Consider the following 12461-nt stretch of genomic DNA (forward strand, 5'->3'; position numbering starts at 1 on the left):
GTTTTAACAAAGATCTAATGTATTGTATTTCGTGCTTTTATAGTTACCGATTGCAAACGAATGAGTTTCTTTCGGTACTGTCGTAGTGCGCAACGCATTAACGGTTTTTGTCGTGTCGACGGGCGATATTTCCGTCAAATGCTTCATGACAGGTGCAGAAACAATCGTCGATTTCAGCGCACCAATTATCCGTATCGGTGGACAGAAGACAGTTGGCCAAACTTTCCCGCTAGTTGCTAATGAAATGTTGTTGCGAGGGTGCAAGCGGTGTTCGGTATATGAAATATACCACATCTTCCCACAAGCTAACGAGTATAGTCTGTGTTTTGTCTGTGCTATTGAGAGAAACTGCATTTCTGCTCGTGTGTCGACTTGGTGATATAACCCGTTCATTCCCCTCTCCGTGCATTCAATCGTTCATCGCCATTTTGTTTAGCTTTGTGTATTTACGATGTGATTCGTCTGGAAATGAGATAAACATTACAACAGAAAGTATCGTGAAGGTTCCGAAAGTGAAGTGATGAAGTTTATGTGTTTATTGTGCTCGTGAACACTGAGTTTGTGTTGAAGTGTGTTGTGTAAAAGCTCAATTAATCAATTCAGTTATCGGATGAAAGCAATAACCGGAAGTTTACGGACATCAGTCGTAGTTCATGGTGTAAATAGAAGCATTCGAAATACATTTGGATTGATCGCCGAATCGTATTATGCCCGAACGTTGAAGGAGATCTTGAGGTAATGACGCTTTGGCCATTTTAAACCATAGACCTTTAAAACTTGAAACACATACACAAATTATTCTTCTCGATATTGGTTTTCATGTTAGTGCGGTTTATCATTATATGACACCTTTCTCAGATGTAATTCGATTGTGTTATGTTTATATACGTAAATTGTCGTAACGCCGTTATAGTCCTTTTCGATAACTGTATTGCTATACACGCTCCATCATGTGTTTCGGAGAAGCTTTTTGTACGTTCATGGCGTACCATTTTTGTTACCAGGATTTTACGGGAATGTTTCTAATGAATGAAAAATTACTAAATTTCTTTAACTGTGTTCGTACTGCCTCAACAAACTGCCGCTTGGTAGGTACCGTGACAGTGACCAACGTCAAATTAGGCCTATATTAACATATACCACACCGAAAACAATTTCCTGTTGTGGTTATGAAATAATATTTGACAAAGAAATCCTTATAGCATTCAGTTTTAAAAATTTTTACATTTTTTTACGTGCTGAATGATTTAAGTAATAACTGTTAATAATTCTGTATAATTGGCCAGTATTAAAAACCTTCCGATGATATCTCAGTACATCGAAAGTGTTCCATGCCGTTATTGGAACTTCCATATAATAATACATCGTATGAGATTTACTTTTATTTAAACTATTCTCAGGGAATGCATTTTTAAAGATATTTTCTCTGTCACATCAGGTGTTGATGGTCTTAGTTCCATTAAATAGTTGTATATACTCAGTAACTGGTGTAATATTTGTATCTTTACAAGATTACTGCAGGCGGCATTATTTTTCACATTACAAACTTGAACAATAATTCTCACTCTGTAAGACAGAGTAATTGGTGGTGCACTTGAAACAATAAGTTTTGAGGTGTTCCCAAAGATAAATACAAATTTAGCTTCTACTCCATTCTTTTCCGCTGGAACCATATTTGTACTCACCTGGTGCCACTGCATCATATGTCATATTCAGTAATGACATTGTTGTGTTGTGAAACCAATCAAACACACTGGCGTCTTTGGTCCTGCAACATAATAGCATCCAGGTGTATTCAGTCTGAAGTGAGAGTTCATTGCTGTAGTTAAGTTTCTGGAAACACTGGAAGTGGGACCATACTTGACACTGGTAAATGATTGTCATAGAAATAATGCGTTAATGAAGCTCTGCCTTCTTGCAAGGAGAGAAGCACAACTGTGGTGAAACACATTTTGGGGATAGACAGAACGAAAATTGTGTTCTTGCGAGGAGATGGACATTCTTTATTTCAGTATTATTTTCTGCGAGCAACGAGAACAAAGCTTGAAATTCCATTTTGATTTCCATGGCAGATTCAAATGGAAAACATATCATTACTTTAGAGCCTACAGAAATTTGCAAGGAAGTGCTTCGTGAGATGTTATTCACCAACACAAGTTGCAGATTACATATTATACAGGTCTTTGTTTTAAGATAAAATTGTCAGTGTAAGCCTCTGGTTATGTATTAGTGTGGAAATATGAAGATTTAGTATGTGACAGACTTTGTTTATGGCAGAAATGTCAAGTAACTCTGTGGTATGGATTTTAAATTAACCACTTCCAGAATGAGAATTGATGACTAATCCAGCCATTTGCTGGACTGAAAACTGGTTCTTTTTGCCAATTGAAATCCAGTCAAAACAGATAATGTTTACAGTAGCTATATTGTAACTGAAATAGCCTTTTTAACTGATGAAATACAGTGCAAAGATGATAATATTGATATGGAGGTCTATCTGTAGGTTCCCCATTTGGGAAAGACCTGCAACCTTGCTCTATCCTCACATAATCCTATCCTACTTTGTTTCTGTTTTATATATTTGCATATTTTTTTATTGTATTGAATACATCTGATACCGTTGTACTGAATTTCATTCGTCTGAATAAATAACTAGTAATAATAATATACACATTGTATATTTCAGCTAGGTTGGCTTCATTTTCATTTCCACAGTCGAGTATAAGATAACTGATAAGCTTGGAACTTTCTTATCGAGGGGGGCTTCAGGACAAAAATGTTCATTGTATTGGCACAGTCTTATCACTGAGACTTGCAGCTGGCTACCACTTTACAACGTAGACCAGTATATTTCTGCTGTCGTGCAAGTGGGGTCTTGTGTATTGTGTAGTTTTAAGAATATTAAAAAGGCCATGAAACAGTTAATCTTCGGTGCATTAGTTGCAACAATTGGAACACTTCAGTTGCCATGATCAAGTGCAGTGTGAAATGAAAGGTATCTGTTCTGCTGTAAGCTCAGTATTTTTAAATGAAAAGTAAGGTTTTGCAAAATTGTTAAACTGTTTGATTACATGTCCACTGAAGGAAAGTATCTTGACAAGAATGTGTAAATATGTTCTACAAACAGATAGGCCTATATTAAACTTTGAAACCATATTTTTATAGAAGCTTTTTCCCATCCATTCGTATGGCCATGTTTGCTACCAGCCTATGTTCCAGTGTAGTTACAATCACAATTATGCCTTCAAATCCAGTTTGTTCCATGATCCATTTGTTTTACAAATGGACACTGTGTACGATACCCCATGTAATAATTATCTCTCTGTAGTGATCTGTGATAGCCCAACATGAAGTCAAACATCTGTATGTAACGACATACGTAACTCTTTGCAAATAACACATTATGTAGCATTTATTGTGAGCACCAATGTCATTTTGTGTGTCATCTATGAGCCTCATACATATGGTAAATAAAGTAGAATGGGCTTATTTGACATATTCCATTTTGACATTAAATTGGTCGTGTGTGTGTGTGTGTGTGTGTGTGTGTGTGTGTGTGTGTGTGTGTGAGTGAGAGAGAGATAGTTGTTTTTGCAATTTTCCTCATCATAGAAACGAAAATTAATGGTAGCAGTTGGATTATTCTTTAATATTGCATGATTTGCTCTTTTTTTTTAACTCAGTTGCGCAATATGGAATAGTTTTTCACCGTGTGGAAGACTGTTGAATTCATTCATTTTCGTGTTCCACAGATCACACTATGAAGGAGAACGTTTCGGGTGTATGTTACAGGTTGAAATAGACTTCAACACAGAAAAACAGCTGCTATAAATGCCATGGACTGTTGTTAAAATGCTATTAGATATTTATGCTTAGGCTGCATACACTAAATTTAGCAACACAGCCACTATTTTTAAAAAAGCTACTGTTCCTGTTCATACTCGATATCTGCTGTTTCATCTATTACTGTGCTCATTATAAAGACAAATGGCCAAATCACTACACTGATATATGAAAGTAGAATTATCTACTGTAAAATGTCATTTGTTTTACCTGCTACAGTTGCAACAGTATAATCATAGTATTTGTGACATTAGGCCTAAGTGTTAATGTGGTGAAATGTATTTCAACTACTGAAAAATATTTGTGTAATACACACACACACACACACACACACACACACACACACACACATTTTGAATGTTTTGCACATATTTAGCATCCTCCATTAGTCAAATGAGTTCCAATTTTGTATTTAATTATTTTTCCATTCACCATTCAACATAATCAACTGTAGGACATGTCATATACATTGTTGGAGGTGTTTAAACTCGTGTACAGATATATTCGGAATTGTTTATGTATTGTACTGCAATATACTCCCTTGTGAATACAATTACTTATTTCATGTTCAAGAAGAATTGCACATGTTTCAGACAGGTTACAGGTGACTTAAAACTTTACTTTTGCATTCATTTGTCTTGTGTTGCAAATCATGGGAATACATACATTTCTCATACTTTATGGGAGAAACTATTAAATATGGAACAACAAAAAAAAAAAGGCTGCCTCCACCACATACTTTGCAATGAGTTGCTGTGTACAAATGGGCTTGATGAGAAATGCTTGTGGCTTATGTATATGAAACAGCTTCTCTGTTTGGATCAATAAATATATAAATACAAGGTTTCTCAGGAGGGATTGTCAGTATTCTAGGATATGACAGGAATGATCATCTGAGGCAAGGAAGTCTAGTAATACATAAAGAGCTATGAGCCCTTGTTCATCTTCGCCGCTGTGAAATATGTCTTATCATACTAAACAAGTGCTCTTAAGGTATGCATACCGCAGCCCATGTTGATAAGTCCTTTTTTTTTGTTGTTTTGGCCATACTACCCTCTCCAAAAATATATAAAGCAAAGAGCTTGCAGTAGAAGATGTGTATTTCACAGCATAAGAGGTGAATAAGTGTTCATAGCTCTTAAGGTACAGCCCTTAAGGTTACACCTTTTAAAGTCGAAGTTAACTAGACTTCTTTGCTTCAATTGAGCATTCCTGTCATATCCCTGGGACACTGTATCATCCATGTTTTGATTAACCATTATCCAATATTGTAATATTTTGGCATTCCTCATTATGTACATTTCTTTAGTTTTGTTGGGCCTGGTGAGCAACACAAGCCGTCAATAAATACTTTGAAGTGTAGTGTAACATGTTTTATAGATGGCAGTTGAACATTTTGCTTTTGTGTTTCAGTTGTAGATTTCTGTCATGTATTTTGCTTACAAAATGCATTTTAGTTCTTGTGGGTGATAGTAGAAACTGCATTGTCTGCTAAATAAATGTAGGTCTGGTAGAGATGAGAAATGTAAAATTGTGATACAGCTCCACTGTACTACCTATTCGCTTCAACCATCTCCACTGTCTTTTTCTGATGGTGACAGTCCAAACTGTAGCATAGTTAGAAGTTTAGGTTATGTTGGAAGTGGACAGTTGGTTGAGAATTTGTGAAGCCCATGAATGAGTCACGATTTTGTTTCTTAGTCAAATTTATGTTGTCAGTAAAAATGTTCATTTCCCGCTGTGGTGTAGTAGTAAATCATAAACACCCAAAACCTATAGTTGAAGTCAAGAATGATGGCGATCAGCTTAGGCTTGTTCTTACGGGCACCTACATCACGCGTTCTCCGACAACCACTGAGCAATAGTAGTGTTCTGAGCACTCTGCTGTGAATATTGTACGCAATGCAAGTATTATTTGTGATTGTAGTGAGCTATTTAGCAAATTTGTATTTTGTTCCATTTGTTGCAAATTGTCACGACTGGTGTTTGTGGGGAGTGACAAATTCTACACAAGCAAGCGAGAGACCTAATTTGCAGGACACACTCTGTCATGAAATGCAAAGCACGTGCACATGCGTCCTCAACTGTTGCTTGGAACTGACAACAGTGCAGTCTCGTCCTTGTCTTGACATGTGCGACCTGCCATTGTTCGTGGATCAGATTATAGTCCTGTTGAGGTCCCTCTAGTTCATTGGTCTTTTTTTTCCATTCATTGGAAGTTTATTGTGGCATGTATTTCCTCAATGTTAATAACATGATCGGTATGTTGGCAGAGTATAGTATTGTTTACTAATCCCATCTTGTCAGTAAAATGAAACATTTGATAATTGAGATTGAGGATCCGTAGGCTCCATTTACCTCTATAGCTGCACATAAATATCAAATTCTTGTGAATGTTTGGTATTCTAACAATATTTTAAAGACTTGTTACATGTAGATCTTCTTGATAAATGTCAAGGTGATTGGAGAAATATGTAAGTAATCTACGAGCCTTAAGAACAGGAGAGGGCTGAAATGTTGGACTGCTATATATACAGTTTCAGAATTAAAATTGAAGTTAGTCATGAACTATAATTGTGTGTTTTCAGTATTGTATAATTGAACACTAAATTTCATGTCTACATATCTTACTGCTCAATGTTCACTTTAAATTTTGTTTTTGGTGTGCTCATTTATAGTTGTGTTCACTGACTATAGTATTATCCAATGGTCACATATGTCTTTTTCTCTTTTTGGTTTTAGCAATCATGAGAGTTTATCCTATAGGCAAAACAAACCAAATATTGGAAGCATGTAAGGGTGAGGTGATGCTGCAGCAGCAACATCTTATTATCCCAAGCAACACTGATGTAGTTCGAGAGCTCTGCAGTTCTGTACATGCTCTATCATGAAAGGTTTGGTTCACATGCCCATCACATGAGTAACTTTGTATCTCGATAAGAATTCCTAAACTGAAAGAAATATTTTTTTTTCTTTCTGTGATGACAGAACAGTAAAATCTGCATGGAACTGTACAGCATGCCCCAGCTAGACAAGGCATCTCCAGTGTATCAAGACACCCAGTTTGAAGGAGGAGGAACGGCAACTGCACCAGCAGGAGATAGTATTATCAACCAAACGTCAAGCAGTGATGTGAAAAAGGTTGGTCAGATGTGGCTCCATACAAAAAGTCTTGCTCATTCTGAACACTATGCTTAAGTGCAGAAAAAGTAGCAATAGTATGTAACAGTACAGAGTCATTTATATTTTTCTTTTTTCTTTTAGACACTCACAGAGTTTATTATTAATCATGTCTACTTTCGGCGTTACGTTGGTCACATTGAAAGAAAAGTAGTGTATCATAAATCAACTTTTCTCTCTAGACAGAATGTTTCTTTTTTCCCCTTCCTATTATAGATTTTAATGTAGTTTTTGAGTGGTTACAAATAATTCAACAAAAGGCAAAAGTTCATTTTAGTAGTCAGTTGTTAACACTCTCATGCCAAATGGAAACTAGTTTTTCTTTTTGTGAAAATTTGAGAATCGTGAAACTTTTGCGTAGAATGAACAGACTCAGCTGGGATAGTCTGCATTACAACAGAACCTTAATTGCATGTTTATGATTATTGGGATGCTAGTTACCTAGTCTTTGACAATCTCTCTCTCTCTCTCTCTCTCTCTCTCTCTCTCTCTCTCTCTCTCTCTTTCTTTCTTTCTTTCTTCGTGTGTGAGTTTTCTTTTAAATAACTCCATATCTTATTTTTGGACTAGCATACATTTACCCCTTTCAATTTTGTAGGCTTTCATTTCTTTCTGTTTGTGCCCAATTCCTTTTTGCTGTCAACCTACTGTCTGCCTTTCCACCAATATTTTTCGCTGCCCTGTGTAACATTCTTAGGAATCCGAATTGTATCCTCCAGTTCATCAATTCATGACTCAGTAAGTATTTCCCATTTTTACCACTGAAGTTTCAATTTAATGAAAAATTATTCAGTGCATTCTTCTTATTTACTGATTAAAGATTGACAATATTGATTGTATAACTGACAGCAGTTGAATGTGTGATAGCACTTAAAAGTAAATGCTTTCGTAGCCATAACTTGACAATAGCTTGATGCATTTAATTTTAATGGGAAACTTTTCAAAAGCACTGAAATACTAATTTTCATATATGATGTAAAGAGTATCCATTCTTATATCCCAGTATATAGGTATGTAAGTTTCTTTAATTCTAGTATGCCAGTGTAGCGAGTGATACGTTACCACTGTTAACGAGTTCTGCATGGAGTGCAGTGATACACCGCCCTGCAGATGATGATTCAGAACCTGATGAACTTCCATCAACTGTGGATATGGATGCCATCAAGGTATGTATCTATACAGGTCAAATACAAATAACTGCATGGATGTAAGGAGAAATTTATCTGAGAGGGGTGGGACCCTAAAATTGCTATTTTTTAGTATAAATGAGTTGGGCAGTTTTGAGATGTCACACAGGAAGAACTAAATTTTATATATGACACAAAAAACATACTAGTTCCAGAGAACTTATGATTAGCCATAATGTAAGGAGTTCTGTAATGAATAAAAGTTATACATAAGATTCCAGTGGGGTGGGGTAGGAGAGGGGTGGCATGCCTCTTCTTGTCATCCCCCCACTTGCAAAGACCCATGAATGTTTAATGTTGTTAAAAAAACTTTAGAGAAGTTTGAGGTCTCTGATATTTGATGTATCTAAATTTTTATGTTTTCGATTCCAATTATTTATCATGTTGTGACTGTCTATAACCCACTGCATACACAATTATGTATAATATATTCCAATGTACTGAACATATAATTGGAGATTGTTATTGTTTTAATGAGTACATTGGCAATTTACAGTAGTTAACAAACTTTTGGCATTTAAAATGTCTGTTGCTTTCTTCAAAGCATGAGGTGGTTTAGCTTGAAGTTAATAATTTATTTAACACTGATTTCTACCCATAGTAAACAAGTTTTGGAGATGAACAAAGACATTTCTGTGAATGTGTCCTTTTCTGTTTGTCATTTATCCAGTCTATTCCACTGTGAAAATATCTTTAAACCTACTTTTACACTTTGCAGATTACTGCATGTTGCGTGATTGTGTACAGATGTCACTTCTCTTTGTGTTCTTTCCATTGATGCTGTGTGGGGAGAAGCAGCAGCTGAACATCGGCATTAGCTCACATTTTAAGATACTGTCTTTTTCTACGTGCCTGCAAGAACTCCCACATCTCTGCAAATTAAAATTGCTCTTTGATGAAAAGTGTATATCAGCTTGCTGGTCTCATTTTCCTCAGGCTGTCCCAGTGTTAAGTTTGTTTCTGAACAAGTTGCATATCTGATGTGGTATTCTGTGAGTGCCATCTACGTAATTGACTCATCAGTAACGCAGAATATTATTGAAAGCCAGCTGGGGGTTGGATTACATCCACTTGTCACCCTTGTGGACCTCTTAGCTAAAGGTAGCCTTTTGAAGTACATGCTTTAGTTAAAGTCTGTCATATTCAAGTTTAATTTACGTTCTGAATTCTCTATTGACAATATGCATTTGTACTTTTACTAAACAGAACCTGCTTTGAAAACTAAAGTAACTCAGGATCTCTTCCAGTCACAGCAGTGCTGGAAGAGAGACTAGTCCTGATGCAAAGTCTGTTCAGAATTTGAATAGGAAGTCCTTAGTTCTGAGGCAGTATGTTAGTCCGAAGATTTCATTAATTTTTTCAATTTCGAACATTTTCATTGTCAAAGAAGTAGACTGTGGGCTTCATATGTGCAAGAATTCTAAAAATGAAATTCAGCACCTCATCCTTTGCTACAAGAATTACTTGTTTTACCACTAGAATGTTCAATAAAACAACTTCAAATATGACTTACTCTTTTGTAATTCTGCTGACAGAATTTGGTTTACAAATTCGGGGAATGTTTCTCACATCCAATCTGTTTCTTTTCAGCTAACCTTCCGATTGTCTACCTAATTATTAAGTACGTAAAGTTAAGGAAAGGCAACCATAGCAAATATGTGCGAAGAGCACAGAAACACACAACAGAAAACAGCATTCACACTAGCTTTTGAGCATGAGCCCTTTGCCTAGCAGTAGTACACATATTAACACTCACAACCACACAGACACCCAAGCACACTCTCGTGGCCATAAAAAAGGCTAATTATTGATACTTTGATTATTGATTAGGCAGAGGGGGAAAGGGAGGGAGGAGGAGAGAAAAGTGAAGATACAGAGGAAGAAGGGAAAGAGGTTGGAGAGGAGGGGGTGGGGGGAGGAGAATGCTCACTTTTTTGGGGGGGGGGGGAGCAGTTTAGTGCATGATTTGGACAGAGGAGGAATGATGTGGATGGAAGAGAGTAGGGAAAAGGTAAGGTGAGGCAGTGGAAGCAGGTTTACAGAGGTTTAGGCAAGGGGGATTGTGAGAGAGCAGGATGTGTTGAAGAGACAGTTCCTATCTGTGTAGTTCAGAGAAAGTTGTTCTAGAGGGAAGTTTCCACATGACCCTCATAGTGAAGCAGCTGTGGAAGTCATTTGTGTTGCTGAGTGCACCATGTCCAGCAACTAGATGGTCAAGTTTGCAGTTTGCCACAAATTCGCAGTAGCCATTCATATGTGTAGACAGTTGGACAAATGTCATGCCCACATAGAAAGTTGTACACTAATTGCAACAAGCTTATATATAACATGTGTGCTTTTACGCACACGTGTGGCCATGTCCTTTGTGGGTAGGAAATGCGTGTGACTAGACTGTGGTAGGGGTGTTAGGGCGGTGTATGGGGCAGGTATTGCGCATGGGCCGGCCACAAGGGAATGGTCAATGGGGGTGCAGGATTGGGATTAGGATTGGAAGAGGGCTTAAATATTTATTGTGTGTGTGTGTGTGTGTGTGTGTGTGTGTGTGTGTGTGTGTGTGTACTGAAACTGAAATGTATTGGCACCCTTCTTCAGTGGACCAAATGGAGTACCACTGAAGACACAACCTTGAGAACACTGTGGGAAAATTACTGCATTATGTAATAGTAACACGCCCATGCCAGGACTGATAGTAATTCACAAATTTTTTTAAACAAAAAAGTCATGATTCCTTGGATATTTCGAATAATGTAAACCATTTGTGTTCTGATAACTATGTGGTTGCTGATCTCAGCATCCACACAAATGCCGGTTAGTTGTTGAAATGTGAGATACAGTTATCTTATGCCTACCTCAGGCAGTTGCCTAACAAGCAGTTAGAGTTTTTTAATAAACAACAGTGCAACTAAATGCATTGAAGTATCCCTACACTTTGTTGTAAATACTTCGCTCTCACAATCTACAGATTATAAATTATTTTACTCGTGTTACTACAGTGAAACCTCTTTATAACATTCCTCCATATAACGTTTTCCTCTGTTACATCCATTTTATTCGGTCCCGACTAACAGCCCATATAAACTTTGTTAAATTTTCCTCTTTACTGCGTTTCCTCTATATTACAATTTCCTCCATGTAACACTCATATTTTTGGAACCCTGGTCAATTATTTACCTCTTTATAACATTTAAATGACTGAATGTAGTCGCATCATTTTCCGTTCTGTGGATTCACAGTTGGCACCGGCTTGGAAAGCCCGCACTCAGAGTGTTTCATATGTCAGCGGCAGAACCTGGTCACGTGATACGTGATGCACATTCTGCTTGTGCTGCTGTTTGTGGACAGATGTGTGGCACATCCACCAGACGTATCCTTTCTGAGAAATGTGAAAGTATTTAACAGGCAATGAATTTAATTATGTACTTGTGGAGGGAAGTCAGTGCTGAAACTATTAAAAACTGTTTCACAAAAGCGGGATTCTGTGAAAATGAGATGGCAGCTCCTGTGAAAGATGTTGCAAGTGATTTGTAAGAGTTTCCGGAATTAATAGGCTGTGATTCTGTCACTTTTGAGGACTTTGTGGTTGTGGATGACAAGGTGGCAACCACAGGAGTACAAAGTATTTAGGAGGTGACTGCAGAGAGAAGCTTGGAGAATAATAGTGTAGTGAAAGTGACAGTGACAAGGAAGATGACCCTTTGCCCTCATATACTAAGGCAGCTGAAGGCTTTGAAACATTCAGGAGATACATGATGGCCCACAGACTTGAGGACGGAACAGTAGATCAACTTGCTCATTTGGCCATAGAGTTTAGGAGAAATAGAAAACAAGCATGCTCACTTGAATATTTTTAAAATCATAGGTATGTGATTTTCAGATTGTAGGTTCCTAGAGTTTTGTGCAAATTTAAGTTCCATTTCATAATTTAATTATTAAAGTAATTTTTTTGTAACTAATTCTTTTTTAATCTGTACCATTTACTTGTTTTTATGTAATATGTTCAGTATATCATAAACAAAATTTGGCTCATATTCTATAATTGGGTCAACTGAAGAACGGGATACCACCTGTCAGCTTTGGACAATGATGTCATATCTTAAGAATCTGTTATAACTTTTTACAGTACAAACTGATCCATTTCCTTTCACCCGTCCACCTACCGGGCCCCATGTTTTAATTACAAAAAACTGATCATTTGATACATTGATCATTTGCAATGAATATCATATTACAGTGTTGTGAAAATTTAAAATG

General features: G+C 36.9%; 1 protein-coding gene across 1 annotated transcript in view; it reads left to right on the forward strand.

Moving 5' to 3' along the window:
• The first annotated feature begins 489 nt into the window (after nucleotides 1–489).
• LOC124804594 (histone-lysine N-methyltransferase ash1) overlaps nucleotides 490–12461 on the forward strand; it is a 341957-nt gene continuing 329985 nt past the window's right edge. The window contains exons 1-4 of the mRNA XM_047264785.1: nucleotides 490–735; nucleotides 6586–6737; nucleotides 6832–6984; nucleotides 8058–8189. Of these exons, the coding sequence (XP_047120741.1) occupies nucleotides 6847–6984; nucleotides 8058–8189 (270 nt within the window). The 5' untranslated portion in view covers nucleotides 490–735; nucleotides 6586–6737; nucleotides 6832–6846. The remainder of the gene's footprint in view (nucleotides 736–6585; nucleotides 6738–6831; nucleotides 6985–8057; nucleotides 8190–12461) is intronic.

This window comes from Schistocerca piceifrons, chromosome 7, assembly GCF_021461385.2.
Source record: "Schistocerca piceifrons isolate TAMUIC-IGC-003096 chromosome 7, iqSchPice1.1, whole genome shotgun sequence".
Lineage (NCBI taxonomy): Eukaryota > Metazoa > Arthropoda > Insecta > Orthoptera > Acrididae > Schistocerca > Schistocerca piceifrons.